General features: G+C 41.3%; 1 protein-coding gene across 13 annotated transcripts in view; it reads left to right on the top strand.

Moving 5' to 3' along the window:
* rca2.1 (regulator of complement activation group 2 gene 1) overlaps positions 1-16,768 on the top strand; it is a 30,293-nt gene extending 13,525 nt beyond the window's left edge. For 4 of the 13 annotated variants that reach the window (XM_070448004.1, XM_070447997.1, XM_070447999.1 and 1 more), the window contains 7 exons: positions 9,118-9,294; positions 9,555-9,695; positions 12,283-12,312; positions 12,499-12,540; positions 13,063-13,108; positions 13,643-13,717; positions 14,288-16,768. In XM_070448004.1, the coding sequence (XP_070304105.1) occupies positions 9,118-9,294; positions 9,555-9,695; positions 12,283-12,312; positions 12,499-12,540; positions 13,063-13,108; positions 13,643-13,703 (497 nt within the window). In that variant the 3' untranslated portion in view covers positions 13,704-13,717; positions 14,288-16,768. Of the gene's footprint in view, positions 1-4,101; positions 4,283-5,280; positions 5,467-7,154; positions 7,252-7,748; positions 7,823-7,928; positions 8,112-9,117; positions 9,295-9,554; positions 9,696-12,282; positions 12,313-12,498; positions 12,541-13,062; positions 13,109-13,642; positions 13,718-14,287 lie in introns of those variants that run through there. The other 9 variants (XM_070448007.1, XM_070448006.1, XM_070448008.1 and 6 more) reach the window with 9 other exon arrangements.
* The last annotated feature ends 2,961 nt before the right edge of the window (positions 16,769-19,729 follow it).

Here is a 19,729-nt window from a genome sequence, read left to right as displayed (position 1 = left end):
CAAGCTTGGCATACTTGTACTTGGGGAGTTTCTCCCATTCTTCTCTGCAGATCCTCTCAAGCTCTGTCAGGTTAGGTGTGGAGCGTCGCTGCACAGATATTTTCAGGTCTCTCAAGAGCTGTTCGATCTGGTTCAGGCTTTGGCTGGGCCACAAGGACATCCAGACTTGTCCCGCAGCCACTCCTGCGTTGTCTTGGCTGTGTGCTTAGGGTCGTTGTCCTGTTGGAAGGTGAACCTTCGCCCCAGTCTTGAAATCCTGAGCGGCCTCTGGAGCAGTTTTCGTCTAGGCTCTCTGTACTTTACTCCATTCACTTTCCCTCAAACCTGACTAGTCTCCCAAGTCTGCCGCTGAAAAACATTGACACAGTGATGCTGCACCACCATCTGCTTCACCATAGGATAGTGCCAGGTTTCTCCAGATGTGACGCTTGGCTTCCACAAAGTTTTTACATTTTGTTTCATCAGACCAGAAGAATCTTTTTTCATGGTCTGAGAGTCCTTTAGTCCCTTTGGCCAAAACTCCAAGTGGGCTGTCATGTGCCTTTCACTGAGGATTGCTTCTTCTGGCCACTACCATAAAGGCTGATTGTGGAGTGCTGCAGAGACTGTTGTCCTTCTGGAAGTTCTCCCATTCTCCACAAGAGACCTCAGGAGCTGTCATGTCCATCGGATCTTGGTCACCTCCCTGACCAAGGCCCTTCAACCCCGTTTGCTCAGTTTGCCGGCGCCAGCTCTAGAAGAGTCTTGGTGGTCAGAATTTTCCATTTAAGAATGATGGAGCCACTGTGTTCTTGGACCTTCAATGCTGCAGAAATGTTTTGGTACCCTTTCCCAGATCTGTGCCTCGACACAATCCTGTCTCAGAGCTCTACAGACAATTCCTTCAACCTCACTGCTTGGTYTTTGCTCTGACATGCACTGTCAACTGTGGGACCTTTTTATATAGACAGGTGTGTGCCTTTCCAAATCATGTCCAATCAATTAAATTTACCACAGGTGGACTCCAATCAAGTTGTAGAAACATCTCAATGATGATCAATGGAAACAGTATGCACCTGAGCTCAATTTATAGTCTCTTAGCAAAGGGTCTGAAAGGTAAACCAATGTATTTCTGTTAAATTTTTTATACATTTGCAAAATTTTCTAAACCTGTTTTCACTGTCATTATGGGATGTGGTTTGATTAGGAAAAACACATATTTAATCCATTTTAGAATAAGGCTGTAACGTAACAACATGTGGAAAAAGTAAAGGGATCTGAATGCTGTGTGTGTGTGTAAAACATTTAATCACAGCTAAGACGTTTAGCTAGCTTAACTTGGCTAGCTTAACCCTTACAAAATAAGTTGGCAGTCTTGGTACAGTCCACTGCACTTTTACTGCAGTTTCAAAACGGCAWTCTTTTTTTTCTATGGGAATATTCCGSTAGCTAGCTAGCACTCACTCAATTGGCTCTTAGCATTGTCATGAAAAGGGGCATGATGTAATCCCCATAATATTATGTTTTTAGTAGTGAGAAGGCAATGTTGAACATCTTTAGACATGTTGTACTATTCTTACATGTTCTTTTGTAATTGACTAAAACAAGCAGACTACAAGAAAATTGTTTTTGAAAGTCTGCAGTAAGCCGATGGGGTAACCACAGGTTGTCTTCCCCACAGGCACGCAGGGTCATAATGATGTATCTAATACCGACTGGGTCTATTGCTATTGGAGAAGCAGTTTTAGCATATCTTCATACTGTACTGTTTTTGCTTATACCACAGTTTTCAAACCTAGAGGCGCAATGCGTTTGTTGACAACTTTTTTTTGGGGTTAGTTATCAATACCTATCCTTTTGCGTTTACAATGGGAGCAAAGGAAGACATAGTGTGCAAAGCCAAGCACGAGCTAGCGAGATCCTATTGGCTCATTATAGCATGTATTTGTATATTTCCGTTACGGAACGCCGCCTCTGTGAAGTGTATCTGTGCACAAACTCAATTCAACCTTGCACTCCTAAACATTGTCATTTTTTTTCAACTTTGGCAAAGCTTCAAGTCTATCAAATTTAGTAACAATGTGCGTAACAGATTATAGTTTTGGGAACATAAAATGTATTGATCAGATGTTTCATTGATGAGAAATTGTGCAGAATGTCAGCCCAGTTTCCTCCTCTGGCTTTCTGTCCGACTCCCACACGCTACCACAAAACTGGTCCCGAACCCAACCACAGTCCTGCAATGTTATTTTAGGTGTTCAGTACCAGTCAAGTTTTAGAACACCTATGCATTCAATGGGGTTTCTTTATTTGTATTATTTTCTACATTGTAAATGAATAGTGAAGACATCAAAACTATGAAATAACACATATGGAATCATGTAACCAATTTATTTTTATATTATATGTATTTGAGATTCTTCAAATAGCCACCTTTGCCTTGATGACAGCTTTGCACACTCTTGGCATTCTCTCAACCAGCTTCATGGGGTCACCTGAAATGCATTTCAATTAACAGGTGTGCCTTGTTCATTTTGTGAAATGTATTTCTTAATCGTTTGAGCCAATCAGTTGTGTTGTGACAAGGTAGCTGTGGTATACAGAAGATAGACCTATTTGGTAAAAGACCAAGTCCATATTATGCAAGAACAGCTCAGATAAGCAAAGAGAAAGACAGTCCATCATTACTTTAAGACATGAAGGTCAGTCATCCGCAAAATATCAAGACTTTGAATGTTTCTTCAAGTGCAGTCGGAAAAACCATCAAGCGCTATGATGAAACTGGCTCTCATGAGGACCGCCACAGGAAGGAAGACCCAGAGTTACCTCTGCTACAGAGGACATGTTCATTAGTTACCAGCCTCAAATTGCAGCCCAAATAAATGCTTCACGAGTTCAAGTAACAGACACATCTCAACATCAACTGTTCAGAGGAGACTGCATGAATCAGTCCTTCATGGTCGAATTGCTGCAAAGAAACCACTGTTAAAGGACACCATAAAAGAAACACGCGCAATGGACATTAAACCGGTTGAAATCTGTCCTTTGGTCTGAGTCCAAATTTGAGATTTTTGGTTCCAACTGCCGTGTCTTTGTGAGACGCAGAGTAGGTGAACGGATGATCTTTGCATGGTGTTTCCCACCATGAAGCATGGTGGGGTGTGGGCGTGCTTTGCGGGTGACACGTGTCTGTGATTATTTAGAATTCAAGGGACACTTAAACAGCATGGCTACCACAGCATTCTGCAGCGACACGCCATCCCATCTCGTTTGCTTTTTTTTATTTTTATTTAACCTTTATTTAACTAGGCAAGCTTAGTGGGACTATCCATTTGTTTTTCAACAGGACAATGACCCAAAACACACCTCCAGGCTGTGTAAGGGTTATTTGACAAGGAGATAATGGAGACTGTATCAGATGACTTGGCCTCCACATTCATCTGACTCAACCCAATAGAGATGGTTTGGGATGAGTTAGACTCAGAGTGGAAGGAAAAAGCCAACAAGTGCTCAGCATATGTGGGAACTCCTTCAAGACTGTTGGAAAAGCATTCCAGGTGAAGCTGGTTGAGAGAATACCAAGTGGGTGCAAAGCTGTCATCAAGGCAAAGAGTGGTTACTTTGAAGAATCTCAAATATAAAATAGTTTTATAAAATTTAACTTTCTTCTTTCGCATACTCAAGTGGCCTATTTTAGGAAGCAAATATGGGTATTCGGACACGGCCAGTGTCTCCTGGTGTCCTAGCTAGCTTCTTCTGCAGGGTTYATCAGTGGTTGGCATCCAACGTTATGTACTGGAGCACCCCCAATAGAAGTATAAAGAGGAGTTCGTACAGAAATGCCCACATGCAGGAACGCCCTTACTTGCGAGCCGCAATACGCCCTTCTCGACCGGGTTAGAAATTTGGCAAGTCTGAAGTGAAAAATTCGAAAGGCAACCTAGATTCGAGCCACTGTCTTTATATAGCTGAGCCTGTCATTACTACAACCGTGTGACACTGACACGTTAACATTTTTTGTTAAGACCAATTTTATATGGAATAGGAGTGCCTTTTCAGTTGACGACATGCGCAGTTCAGTGCGACRCGACTGGTAGACCAGACGACGCGTTTCTTCGCGTGAGCTATGCTAGATAACGTTGCCATGACATAGCATTTTTTTTTTTAAACCTTTTATTTAACTTTGCAAGTCAGTTAAGAACAACTTACAATGACGGCCTACACCGGCCAAACCCGGACGACGCTGGGCCAATTGTGCGCCGCACTATGGCACTCCCAAACCCGACCGGTTGTGGTACAGCCTGTATATCTTCATACTGTACTGTCTTTGCTTATACCATCTATGGTTTGAAGCGTTGGCTCACGTCAGATTGCGCGACGGCCGTCTACACTGATAGTGTACTGAAATTCTATCGAATAACACACATTAGTTTTCATTATAGTTCATGTTCTGATTAGTGTGCCGAATTCTGCAGCACAGCTGACGGTTCTAGCTGCGACGTCATCGCGTTGGCCAAATGTTACAGAGTAGTGAGACAGTGCCAGTTGTCAGTCAGATGCATGGTGATTTCTTAGAACAGTCCCGTATCTTTAGTGGCATACAACTTCATCAACAAGCTGGCAAACTAGCTCCCGTCATGGCCATTCAAACAAGCTAGCACAAGGCTGCTAGCTGGGGCAAGAGGAGTTGATCAAGCATGTCTTTCCGTAGGAGCCAGCAAAGATGGTTCACTCAGGCTGTTTACATTTGGGGAAAAAACTCTGGTCTACTTAACGGGGTGGGTCTCCTATAGACACCAATGCACTAGTAACTGAGTCTGATCTAATTAGTTAATTTGCCTATAATTGAACCAGAAAAAAACAGAGTGGGGTGTCTCGCTTCAACTTCCGTCTCTGGTAACCAGTGCTTTATATCTGCGTGATTTTCAAAACTAAGAACTAGTGTTTGGAGAATGAGCAAAATCTCAATTTTAAGAGATGCTGCTTTCAAGACAGCTCAAAACGAACATTTTCGACTTGGAAACCCACTGTAGAAAAATGAGCTCAGAGCTTCCCACTTGGAAAATATCAGAATCGACAAATGGGAAGCTTTACGCAAAACACGTACGTAAATGTTAACCCTTCGAGTGTCTGAGTTGTCTTGAAAGCACCATGAGTTCCACGTTTAGTTAGACACATGGCTCCTGGCATGCGTGTCGGGTTAGAATGAGGCCATCTGACGTGAGACAATGTGGGTTTTGAAGGTGTTGTCTCCAGTATTTGKCCACCTTGGTCATTCAATTTTGTCTCCTTTGTTTTCAGGTCAAGACTGCTCCAAACCCATACCGTTAGAAGGGTCAAACATGGTTCTTACATCAACTCAAGAGACATTTGGAGATGGAACAAAAGCAACTTTTGAGTGTGCAACTGGATATGTCAGTGCAGGAGGGTCTCGATCAGTCACCTGTACTGCTGGCGTGTGGAGTACAGTGATACTGACATGCGAATGTAATTCCAATAATTGTATTTTTTTATTGTGCTAAAAAGTTCGGCCATATTCCTGTAAATGTTTTTAGTAATAAAAATAAATAGTCTCCCACTCTATATAAGCTACCAGTTATTTATTGGGTAAACCACCAATGTTTCAGTATCACTGCCTTCTTCAGGGTAATATCATGAATGCTTGAACCAGGGCTGCGTTCAGTAAATGTTTACATTCTGGAGCGTTCAATTAAACGGAAACGGTGCTGTACGGAACAACCTGTTGAAAAACGTGGAGGGGTTGGGGAGCCTTGTCATCGTGGCTCTGTCCTTTTTAAATACGTCACTCATTGCTTCAAGCCACACATCGCCACACGGGAGCAAATGTACCTCAAAGTCTGTTCCAGAGCGATTTGGGGAAACGTGATGTTCAGCACAAACCGTTCTGCAATGTAGCAACCGTTCAAGCTAACTGAACGCACCTCAGGTTATATAGACAAACCGTTTGTGCAACCAGTGACAATAGTGAGGTGTGTCATAATAAAAACATCCCTGTTAGTGGTGTCATCTCATGCAAGACACATGGAGGAATCCACCTCCTCACCTGTCCATGTGGGAAAACCCATGTAGGACAAAGGGGGGAAAAAATTAAAACAAGGCATAGCCGAACACCGCAGCTCAATCAGGTGTAAGAACACTGACTACCCAGTAGCAGCCCACTTTGTTGAAGCTAACCATCCTATCTCTTTCATCAAATACAAAAAGGTATCGAGCATGTTATCCTACCAAGGAGAGGCGGTAACATTGAGACCCTACTACTACAGAGGGAGGCCTCCTGGATCTCCTATACAAAAATACTAGTGGTCTGAATGTTGACTTGGACCTCAGGCCCTTTTCTATAAACAAGTCCCCCTTTTTTTATGACCAGGTCTGCTAAATGAACATGTTCTTTCCACAGCTTATCAGCKTGCAGCCAGATGTTTCCTGGTAGAGATGCTTATTATGCATTGCGTTTGAACTAAAGGATTGCATGTAACTAAGATGAAATTAATTGGAAACAATTAAATATATATGAAATAGTAATGCATTTTCATGTTAATAGTATGTACAATATCTAATCATGTTGTAATATGATGAAAACAATAGCCTAATATATTTAACATGCTGTAAACTATTGTCTTTTARCAGTAACTTTTTCATCCTCACCACCCTAATTACTATGACATATTCCTCACTAGTCAATGGTTGCATTAATTGCACTGGTTGTTTATATAAGCTGGTTCAAGCATTCATGATATTACCCTGAAGAAGGCACAGTGATGCAGAAAGTTGGTGGTTTACCCAATAAATTACTGGGAGCTTGTGTATACAGTGTGCAACTCTCTTATTTATTTTTTATAGCCTATAGTTTACTCACCGTTAGTCAGCACCTCCTCTAACTCTTTTGGGTATGCACCAGTTCATGCTCTTCACTAAACAGTTTTTACCCACCCACTCACAACTTGATATATTCATTGCCCATTCATAAAACTCACTGAAAAAGTAGCCTAGCCTGGAATCTGGACCTGTTTTGTTTCAACATTCCACTCCTTGCCACTCCATGTCATGTTTGGCATATGAMACAGAGTGGCAAGGAGTGGRATGTTGGCACAAAACAGGTCAGGCTAGCCTACATTTCCTCCGTACATGACTATTTTTCTTTATGGTTGTTTCAGTAAGGMCGTGTGGCTCACCAGGAGAAGTGCTAAACGGCCGATATAATCTCTCGGGGGTTCTGTTTGGCGCCAGGGCTGTTGCTTTCTGTGACACTGGGTCAGTGCAAGGCTATTTGCCTCATATCTCTCTGTCTCTGTCTCTCTGTGTCTCTCATAGGGCTGATCCATAGAGAGAGCACTCATCTTTGTATCTGTGCCATTATAGCATYTGTGACCCCTACGTTTTAAAGTTGTCCATTTTTATTCTTCTTCACTGGGCTCCYAACTCATAGCAATCCCCACCCAGTTGGCTATTTTAAAATGCTGGAAGCCATATTAGCAATGTCCATGATGAGTCTATCTTCATGGGCTGAACTAAGTGCTTTAACATGTCAACTGTCATGCTTCACAAAGCTGTTCATTTGTAGGCCTAATTTTATGATTTCCAGGTAGGCCTTAATCAAACTTCCCCTCCCTAAAAGCTGAAGGAAMTGTTTAATGTTTAGCCTATGATCTTCCTTTACTATCTTGCTTGAGATCAGAGTTGTCTCTGTTGTAACCCTTGCTATCCTAAAATGAATGCTCCAAATACTGTCTAATCATTCACTTTTTCAGCTATACACTTGTGGGCAGCGGTGTAAGGAACTGTTTGGTTGGAGGCTGGGATGGCAGAGTTCCTGTATGTGAAGGTTAGTCATCTGAAGGAGCATGTCAAGTGAAAATAACAATAACTGTAACAGTTCTACGCTTGTGCCTAGATCAAAACTGTTCATGCTGTTGTGTTCTACTCTGCAGTGGTGAAGTGTGGAAAGCCCCCCACCATTGTCAACGGTGGACCTGTTATCCCACCTGAAGACGAGTACAGCTATAGAAGTGTTGTGGAATATAGCTGTGAGAAGGAATTCACTCTGGTTGGAACTAAATCCATAGTCTGTGAAAAGGACGGAGAATTCCAGCCAGCTCCACCTGAGTGTAAAAGTACGTTGAAAGCTTGCCTTTGTACCCCCTTCTGTTTTAAACAGTCACAATTATGGTTGTTAACAAAACATAGAACTGTTCGTATGAACTGTTCACACTGATAAGATATTGTAATCAGATTACAGATACTTTTGAAAACTAGATTACTTCTTGGATTATTTGACTTCAGAAAGGATTCAACACCTTTCTGTTTTCTCAATGACATTCAATTCAGCTTTGAAAAACGGAGCAATTTTTAAGTTTGTTCCATCTGAGCGAGTCTGACCACAAGTCAGAGACCACTATGATGACACCCCAAATGCGTTGGGGTGTCATCATATATGGATCCTTTGTCTACTCCTAATGCCTCGTAAGGGGAAAGTAATCAGATTACATTACTGCGTTTGAGTAAGTCAAAGGTTATGTAACTGATTACAATTTTGGACAGGTAACGGATTACATTTAGAAATGAACCTACCCAGTCCTGTCCACTACACAATCATGAGCAMGGTCACGGTCCAGATGATAAAATAAGTGTATAAATATCACAGTATCAAGCCTGATGGCACAGATGTCCATGAGACAGCCTAAGGAGTGGTCTGAACAGTGGACACCCTAATGCAGGGCTGCCCAACCATCTTCCTGGAGATCTACCATCCTGTGGGTTTTCAGTCCAACCCTAATTTAACACACCTGGTTCTACTTATTAGCTGCTCAACAAGACCTTAACTAGCTGAGTCAGATATGCTAAATTAGGGTTGGACTGAATACCTACAGGACAGTAGATTTCCAGGAAGAGGTTTGGGCAGCCCTGCCCTAATGTGTACTATACACTTAAAATCATGATGCAACACAAAAATCTAGCCTATTTATTGAATAGATTAGTTGCATAATATACATAAATAGGTGGTTTTAACAACATTGTGTTTATATTGCTTCAAGTAGCCTAAAACCAAAAAATAAGAGACTTGGGCCACCTTTACTTCACAACCATAGAGAAAAAACATCTCTTTGTTTACATCTGCAGTGGTTTTATGTCCTGCTCCTGTTGTTGAGAATGGCGTTAGGATTCAAGGTCGWTCGCCCCCCTACAAGCACAAGTCTTTTGTGACGTATAAGTGCAACGATGGATATGAGATGACGGGAGAGGCCAGTCTGACATGTGAAATAGAAGGCTGGTCAGCTTCTATTCCCACATGCAAAGGTAAGAYTTGTTTCGGTGTTTGTTATTTAACACACTTTAGCCTATATTTTAACTTRGATATTTTGTGCGTCATTTGGTGTTTAGGACCAGAAGACCAATATGTCAGCAAACAGACTTTYTGAATTGACCCTATCTTATATAAACATATTGAGACTATTTTGATAAGACATTATGGTATGTGGAGGGATAACAACAGTAAATTGATGTGACAGACTGGACAAGAATAGTTATTGGCCTAATTCAATTACATGCCTTTATAGCCCTTCCGACTACAACAAAGCCCCCTACTAATACTACTACTACTACTACTACTACTACTACTACTACCACAACAGCTACTACCACAACAGCTACTACCACAACAGCTACTACCACTGCTACAAAGAAAACCACAAACCAAGGTAGAGTATATTTTGATACTGCTTGGCACAATCCTAATCTAATTTTACAGTGAGCTACAAAAGTATTGGGATGGTGAACATTTTTGTTGTTTTGGTTTTGAAATGATACAATATCTATGCAGTTAAAGTGCAGGCTTTTTGTACATAGTCCACCCATTTTAGGGGACCAAAACTATTTGGGACAAATTCTCTTAGGTATATTAAAGTAGTAAAAAGTAAAGTATTTGGTCCCATATTCATAGCACGAAAAGACTACATCAAGCTTGTGACTCTGCACATTTATTTGTTGGATGCATTTGCTGTTTGTTTTGGTTGTGTTTCAGATTATTTAGTGCCCAATAGAAATTAATGGTAAATAATGTATTGTGTCATTTTGGAGTCACTTTTATTGTAAATAAGAAWATGTTTTTAAACACTTTTACATTAATGTGGATGCTACCTTGATTATATGGATAATCCTGAATGAGTTGTGAGGAATGATACAATAACGGGAGGTTAGCATTGTGCGTCTTAACCTTTTCACTCATTATTCACGATTCATTCAGGATTTTCCGTAGTCATGGTAGCATCCACATGAATGTAGAAACACCCCCTTATGACAAAATCGCAATGTTATTTTTGCACTAGTTGGCTGAACCTGCACAAACTCCTTCATAGCTTGTTTTCCATCTTTTTAAATGGGAGCAAATTTGTTTTCAGCACTTTTATTTCAATGACGGCTCAACGTTCATTTTGTAATGGCTTTGGCGTCCCTCTGCAGCAGACATGTGGTGAACAATATGTTTGGAACATTGAATCGCAATAGAAATCACAGTATCTAATCGCAATACCTATGGAATCTTGAGAATCGCAATACATATCGTATCGGCACCTAAGTATTGCGATATCGTACCGTGAGGTTGTTGACAATTACCAGCCTCTCTCTGTCACACACACACACACACACACACACACACACACACACACACACACACACACACTTGTCATAAAACTAGAAGTACAATATTGTCTGATGCAGAGAACTAACTTAGTGAAAGAAGTCCTCATTCGCCTTCCATGTATACAGTACCAGTCTAAAGTTTGGACACACCTACTCATTCCAGGGTTCTTTATTATTTTCTAAATTGTAGAATAATAGTGAAGGCATCAAAACTATGAAATAACACATATGGAATCATGTAGTAACCAAAAAAGTGTTAAACAAATATATTTGATGACAGCTTGGCACACTCTTGGCATTCTCTCAACCAGCGTTCTCCTGGCATCCACCAGACCCAAATTCGTGATTCATCACTCCAGAGAACTATTTTCCACTTCTCCGGAGTTCAATGGTGGCGAGCTTTACACCACTCCAGCCGACACTTGGCATTGCGCGTGGTGATCTTAGGCTTGTGTGTGGCTGCTTGGCCATGGAAACCCATTTCATGAAGCTCCCGACAAACAATTATTGTGCTTACGTTACTTCCAGTGGCAGTTTGGAACTCGGTAGTGAGTGTTGCAACCGAGGACAGATGGTTTTACGCTCTTCAGCACCCTGCGGTCCCGTTCTGTGAGCTTGTGTGGCATACCACTTTGCGGCTGAGCCGTTGTTGGTCCTAGACGTTCCCACTTCACAATAACAGCACGTACAGTTGACCGGGCAGCACTATCAGGGCAGAGATTTGATGAACTGATTTGTTGGAAAGGTGGCATTCCAATGACTGTACCACGTTGAAAGTCACTGAGCTCTTCAGTTAGGCCATTCTACTGTGTGTGTGTGTGTGTGTGTGTCCCCACAATAATAGTAAACCAACAAAAATGTGTTTTGGTTTTGGGATCCAACTGGGGACAGTTGGTTCCCAAAAGGTCAAATGCTATGTGTAGGGGGTTTAGGGTTAGGAGCTAGGGTTAAGGGTACAGGTTAGGAAAATAGGATTTTGAATGGGACTGAATTGTATATCTCCACAAGGTTAGCTGTGCAAGACTGTGTGTGTGTATGCTCGCCAGGACCAGACATGAGAGCTGCAGCTCTGTGGTAAAACATGATTATTTACTAGCATAACAACTGCCATTGTTAATGCAGTAAAGGTTGGATGATATTTTGGACACATTTTGGATGATATTTCTTTTGCTTGTTACAACGCTAAAATCAGCTTTCAAACAATTCCTATTCAGTGGCCGAGTCTACCAGCAGCATTGGAGCATTCATGACCCATCCCAAGTCCATCTAGTGGGCGGGGATACCTGGACGAATTTCTCTGAGTATGAACATCGACTGTCGCAACATGAATGGAAATGGGTGTAGGTGCAAGCTGGTGGCGTTGATATTTGGCAGTCTCTGCCACGTACACAGGCTTGCCGTGCGTAGCCTCTAGATTGCGAGCCTGACAACTAGGGCAAAGCAGTTGGCTAGGTACTGCTCTGTTTCAGCGGTCCTGGGAAGCCTAGCAGTTTGGAGAAGGAGGTGCTTTTCCTGTACCCTTGAGTGCCTACAGGGACCTTTTGAAGTGTTTGGATCCTTTTTTTTGTACATTTGATTGTTGGATTCAAGTAAAGTATTTATTGTGTGTGTGTGCGCAAACCTTAATATCGCTTCTTTGTGTTACAGATCGCGTACCTGGTCCCCCGGAGGCCAAAAGTAAGCGGTCACCCAGTTGCTATCTATTGGTGTTGTATATGATGATACAACAGTTAGCTCTCATCCGTACATGTTGTACGATGTTCTCTTTGATGGTTCAAGCAGTGTTTAGGCTATTTAGTGATGATTTATCTTCATTGCAAGTTCATGATGGTATCTTCCTTCCCTCGTTTGTTTCTCTTACAGACCACACTTGGAAAATATTAGGGAGTGTTCTAGCTGTACTTGGTAAGTTGCAATATAGATTACAAGTGGTGTGGATAATGACAGTAACAGTGGTGACCTGTTAAATCAAGTCGTACCATCTTCTCCAAAACAAGTTCCAAGAATTGTACTATATTCCATCTTATAAAGACGAACGGGATAAGCAGTATTTGTTTGGTTTTATGTTAAACGTTTTCAAATCTAGTCGTCATGCAACAATGTTTACTTGTTGCTCTACCAATCCTTCATTTTCTAACGTATGCTCACCAATGGATTTTTATTACCATGGTAGTATTCTGTTCAAGCCTTACCTTGCAGGACAGACATTAAGTTATTTGTAATAATTTGCTATTGTTACTGGCATACAAACCTATAACAATACCACTTTCTGTTGACATCCCATTATTTTTTGTCATGTTGGTCACAATTAGGAAAAGGAGAAGGAATGTTGTGGTTTTAAACTCTATGCCAAGGAAAAATTAACTACTTAATATGTTAAACAAAATAATACCTCAAGGATTCAAACTTCTCCTTTTTTCTTTCTAGTCATTGGTTGTATTATAGGATTTATAATCTACAAATATAAAGCACAGTAAGTAATTCTTATTTCATTAACTAACATCCAATCAAGGCTTGTTTCCTGTCATGGCTCCTCCCTCTTTTCTTTGCTCACTAAAACAACTGTTGCTCAGTTTCATGTGTTCTTTTGAGTTCTTACTGCCGTCATAGCCACCAATGCCGTTTCAGCTAAATGCTGCATGCTTTATATTTGCGAAGCTTTCTGGTGTTTAATATCAATATACACACACCAGCCACAGTAGTGGAGCTGCAAAGTAAACGCAATGGCCATTTTGTCAAAACTTCTAGTGTTCTTAAACATTGCGCTAGTTGGTGTGTCTGTCTTTGAAGAGGTCCAGACGGGTGGCGGATTGGTGAGGCCAATGGGTTTGGCCTAGCCTGGTATCAATAACATTCCACTCCGTGCCATATAGCAAACCGTTTGGCATATGACATGTGGCAAGGAGTGGCTTGTTAGCACAAAACACGTCTGAGTTCCACGCTAGGTTTGCCCTCCTGGTCACCCAGAAAAACGCATGGTGACCAGTGCTCGACCTTTGTGTTACAGCTCTCAAGTTGGATACTCAGGAAATGTGGCCACTAATATCTCTGAAGAGAGAGAGTTGTAGCACCCTTGGCCATGGTAAGAAGATGGACTTCTGAGCACACCGTTTTTATTTATTTTTATATAATAAGAAGTCGCCGTTCCAATTCATCCCAAAGGTGTTCGATGGGGTTGAAGTCAGGGCTCTGTGCAGCCAGTCAAGTTCTTCCACACCGATCTCAACAAGCAATTTTTGTATGGACCTCGCTTTGTATAATAAGAAAATAGAATAACAAAATATGGGTGATGTGATTGAATATGATGTAGCAGTGAAATGCTAAATGTTTTTATTTTGATGGGTGAGCATCACTGAGCTATTCAGTAAGGTCATTCTACTGTCAATGTTTGTCTATGGAGATTGCATGATATGACTGTGTGCTCCATTTTATACACCTGTCCGCAACAGGTGTGGCTGAAATAGCCAAATCCTCTAATTTGAAGGGGTGTCCACATACTTTTCAATATATATTGTATGTGTCAAAGTCCAACAGATTTATCCCGTTTATGTTCCACAGGTCCACACATTCTTTTAGCAGAGAATGTGTGGAAATAAATGTAAAATGTATTTTCTGGGGTTGTCTAACTTTATTTTTTTGTTTTCCTTTTCAGTACCAAGTCTTCTGATTTGCTTTAGTCTCCTCTTGCATCCTTGAGAAGGGAGTCACAGTGAACAGGCTGCTGTGATTCAATGTACTACTCTCCTGCTTATGAATGTAGTAGCCCCTCCCAAACACCGGGTTCATATCCTTTCAAAGGAAGCTTGATCATGTGACGTTTAGAAACCTCATGATGAAGAATGAATTGGTTCACTCTCATTTGGAAGCTTGTGCTTAATGAGTGGCCAAACCTGATTATTCAAAAACAATTTATGTTTCCAATGTACTTCACAAATAACTCTTTATCTGAGCCTGCTTTATCTCATTGCCAACATTCTTAGTTACAATTCTCCCCTTTAGGGCAACCCTGCATCACAAAGCCAGATTTGCACCCTTTGAAATAAAGAATTTGAAGGAAATCATATTTATTAAAATGTCCAACAAGATTCCCCTGTGTATTTATTTGGATAGTGAAGCTAAAACTTAAAAATGTGGCTCTATACTGAAAAACAGCTTGTATCTCAAGGCCATCAGACTGCTGATCAGCCAACAACCATCTCCTGTAGTTAGAGTAGTAAGTAGTACTCCTGGAGTAAGTAAGAGACAAAGAAAACACACAAAGGTAATCCTTTTTAGATAAAACTATACTAAATATATTCACGTCATGCAATTATTTATATAAACACACTGTTTTGCAATGAAGGTCTACAGAAGCCTCAACACAATGGTGTAGCCTGAGGACTACTACTTTCCGTCCTCTGGGTACATTGACTTCAATACAAAACCTAGGAGGCTCATGGTTCTCACCCCCTTCATAGACTTACACAGTAATTATGACAACTTCCAGAGGAAGTCAACCAACCTCAGTTCATGCTGCAAGAGCTCTGATATGTTGTCCACCCAATCAAAGGATCAGAAGGAATCTAGTACTGAAAGCATAAGCTACAACTGCAGTGCATAAAATGTGGTGAGTAGACTCAGAGAGAGAGAGACAATAGTTGAACAGTTTTAAACAAATTAATTTCTTTAAAAATGAAGGAGAAGCAAAAGAGAGCAAGAGCTAGCTCTTTCATTGTTTTTTTTGTGTGTGTGTCCCCCTGCTTACTTAGCTAGTTTAGCCTACTCAAACGCCTGGCTGAAACAGTGACGGATGCTATGTTAGTTAGCTGGCTATGGCTACCCAACACTAGAACTCTTCCAATGTAAGCTTTAGGTTTTATAAATATATTGCCCTCGGGCCTGTCGGTGTAAGTGCTAAACTGCTTGCTGACTACATTGTACTGGATGATTGTAGCGGGTTTACTAACGCGTTATTTCTAATAACTATGTTGACTATGACTAGCTAATATGGTGACAACGAAGTAGGCTGTGTGTAGCGGTTAGCTGTTATGATATGACGGTTTGGCTTAGAAAGTTTTTTTTGCCTGGTCACAGACAGCTGATGTCCACACGTGAAGGGAAAAGGTGAGAGGAGGAGAGTGCGTAGATGCGAGAAAGAATTATACAATGATCAAAGGGTTCATGCTGTTTGTATGTGGCGGCTATGAAATTGAACTGTTTGCTTGTGATCAGGTCTATTCATTCTGGCAATTCTGTTTAAAAAAAAATCTAAAACAGAAGCAAACTGAACAAAATGGGAATAAACATACCTGAATTTGTTAAGTATAAACTATTTTGCAACTGTTGGACTAATGATCACATCCTAGATCAGCTAGATGCAGGCAAGAGTGTGCAAAGCGGTATGTTTAAATGTCTGTCACCTTGATTACTCAAATTTCTCTTGACCTGTACGCCTACTTTGTAAACTTACATCCATAGACTAGGTTGTAGCAACCTAATGATGGGAATAGGGAAAAATTTTGGATCATATAGTAGCCTAAACCTATCGATGTTACATTGAGCTAGGTGAATGGAATATGAATGACAGTCATCCAATATGTTGTAATAGAAATAAGAACATGCTCATACATTTAAAAAAAATAAAATAAAAATCTTCCCTCATCTTAAAAGGCACCGACCGCCACTGATACACATACACACACACAGCCAACGCTGCTGTCCCATATATATAGAGACATTAAACACTGGAACATTTATTTTATACTGTTTTCACCCTGTGTGTTCATATACTGTATTCTTCACATTGCTCATTCTAATAGATCTACTACTGTGCATTGCATTTTATTGTATTTATCAACTGAATTCTTGACATAGTTCACTAATAAATCTACTGCTGTACATGTACATTCTTCGTGTGTATATATATCTTGGTTTATATACACAGATTGTATTTGGATTACTGATAGTGTTATTTGGGTTGTTCGCTGGATTCATCCTGTCATTTGTGATTTCTTGTTTCAAATTTTTTCTTATTTGTGTACTTGCATGACATTTTTTACAGCACTGTTAGGAGCCAGTAACACAAGCATTTTGATGTACCTGCGATAACATCTGCTAAACTGTGTATGCGACCAATAAACTTGGATTTGATCTATCTCGTCCCCCCCATTTCAAGGTGTCATAAGTATTTGGACAAATTCATTTGTGTATTAAAGATATGCTCCGGAACTTTGGCGACCAAGTGTTTTTTTTTACTTCTCGCTTTTGACTGGACGTGTCGACGTGTAGTTCATACATGCATAATCTATGAGCAGAATTAGTGTTTTACCTCAATTAGCCAAGAAATCCTTAGTTTTGAAAGCAACAGTTTTCTGGAAGATGTGCATTTTCCTCCACGTGAGCCAGCCCCCTAGCAATTCAAGTTCAACCAATGAGCTTCAGCCCCTCACCATATCAGTGACAGCTAGCAAGATGCACATGATGCACCCACAGCAGAGCAAGAGAGAGCAATGACGTGGTGTACAAATCTGCAAATGTGTAGTATGCAATTTTCAGGGAAATGTTTTGGCTTGTGAATGCTACTTCAGAACTATTGGCTAAAATGTACACAAAAGTACCGGAGAATCCCTTTTAAAGTAGTCATGTTTTTTGGATGCATTTCCAGTTTGTTTTTGTTTCAGATTATGTTGTGCCCAATCGAAATTTTTATTTTTTTCTAAACAAGAATATCTAACCAGTAGAAAGAGGAAGGGACTCCCTGACGAAGGCCATGCAGCCGAAACGCGTCGGTTTWWAAAAAACTTTGTTTCTATTGAACATGCCATACTAATGAAGGCATTTTAATTAATTATATGAAGAGTGCCTTGGTCCTCCTTTCTTTTTGATGAATATCTAACCACTTGGATGCTACTGTGATTATGGATAATCAAGAATGAATCTTGAATATCAATTAAAATTGTATTTGTCACATGCTTTGTAAATAACAAGTGTAGACTAACAGTGCTTACTTATGGGCCCTGCCCAACAATGCAGAGAGAAAAATAACACAATGAATAAATACAACGATAAAAGGGGAAAGGGGGATACCTAGTCAGCTGTACAACTGAATGCCTTCAACTGAAATGTGTCTTCCGCATTTAACCCAACCCCGATAACTTGATGCATGGGGAAAAGTATTCGGAAAGTGTTCAGACCCCTTGACTTTTTTCACATTTTGTTACGTTACAGCCTTATTCTAAAATGGATTCAATCATTCCCCCCCCCCTACATCAATCTACACACAATACTCCATAATGACAAAGCAAAAACTGTTTTTTAGACATTTTTGCAAATGTATTAAAAATTAACTGAAATATCACATTTACATAAGTATTCAGACACTTTATTCAGTACATTGTTGAAGCACCCTTGGCAGCGATTACATCATTGAGTCTTCTTGGGTATGACGCTACATGCTTGGCACACCTGTATTTGTGGAGTTTCCCCAATTCTCTGCAGATCCTCTCAAGCTCTGTCAAGTTGGATGGGGAGCGTCGCTGCGCAGCTATTTTCAGGTCTCTCCAGAGATGTTCGATCGGGTTCAAGTCCGGRCTCTGGCTGGGCCACTCAAGGACATTCAGAGACTTGTCCCAAAGCCACTCCTGCGTTGTCTTGGCTGTGTGCTTAGGGTCGTTGTCTTGTTGGAAGGTGAACCTTCGCCTCATTGAAAGGTACTGAGCGCTCTGGAGCAGGTTTTCATCAAGGATCTCTCTGTACTTTGCTCCGTTCATCTTTCCCTCGATCCTGAYGAGTCTTCCAGTCGCTGCCGCTGAAAAACATCCCCACAGCATGATGCTGCCACCACCATGCTTCACAGTAGGGATGGTGCCAGGTTTTCTCCAGACATGACGCTTGGCATTCAGGCCAAAGAGTTCAACMTTGGTTTCATCAGACCAGAGAATCTTGTTTTTCATGGTCTGAGAGTCTTTAGGTGCCTTTTGGCAAACTACAAGCGGGCTGTCGTGCCTTACTGAGGAGTGGCATCCGTCTGGCCATTCAAAGGGCTGATATAAATACTATGCATGCCAGTCTCTCTTGATTAAGAGTTGAGGAGAGACTGACTGCATCACTTCTTCTTTTTATAAGAAACATGAATGTGGGCCTCCCGGGTGGCGCAGTGGTCTAAGGCACTGCCTTGCAGTGMTAGAAGCATCACTACAGACCCGGGTTCGATCCTGGGCTGTGTAGCAGCCGGCCGACGACCGGGAGACCCATGAGGCGGCGGTCAATTGGCCCAGCGTCGTCCTGGTTAGGGGAGGGTTTGGCCAACTGGGATGTCCTTGTCCCATCGTGCTCTAGCGACTCTTTGTGGCGGGCCAGGGGCATGCACGCTGACCTTGGTCGCCAGTTGTACGGTGTTTCTTCCGACACATTGGTGCGGCTGGCTACTGGGTGAAGCGACCAATGTGTTAAGAAGCACTGCGGCTTGGCAGGGTCGTATCTCGGAGAACGCATGTCTCTCGACCGTTGCCTCTCCCGAGTCCGTACGGGAGTTGCAGTGAAGGGCCAAGACTGTAACTACCAATTGGATATCACGAAATTGGGGAGAATTTTGTTTTTACATCCCAAATTGTTTGCATAGTCAACTTACTCACGGCTCTGACACACACGCTTACCCCACCAGACATGCCACCAGGGGTCTTTTCACAGTCCCCAATTCAAGAAAGTGTACAGTATTAAATAGAGCTATTATTGCATGGAACTCCGTTCCATCTCGAACTGCTCAAAATTAACAGCAAACCTGGTTTCAAAAAACAGATAAAGCAACAGCTTACGGCACAACGCCTGTCCCCTATTTGACCTAGACAGTTCGCATGTGTTGATTTGTAGGCTAAGTGTGCCTTTAAAAAAAATATATATCTAAAGTCAGCAAAAAAAGAAACATCCCTTTTTCAGGAACCTGTCTTTCAAAGATAATTCATAAAAATCTAAATAACTTCACAGATCTTCATTGTAAAGGGTTTAAACAAGGTTTCCCATGCTTGTTCAATGAACCATAAACAATGAATGAACATGCACCCGTGGAACTGTCGTTAAGACACTAACAGCTTACAGATGGTAGGCAATTGAGGTCACA

The sequence above is a fragment of the Salvelinus sp. IW2-2015 genome, linkage group LG17 (genome assembly GCF_002910315.2).
Source record: "Salvelinus sp. IW2-2015 linkage group LG17, ASM291031v2, whole genome shotgun sequence".
NCBI classification, from domain to species: domain Eukaryota; kingdom Metazoa; phylum Chordata; class Actinopteri; order Salmoniformes; family Salmonidae; genus Salvelinus; species Salvelinus sp. IW2-2015.
This window is presented reverse-complemented; position numbering and strand designations above follow the sequence as displayed.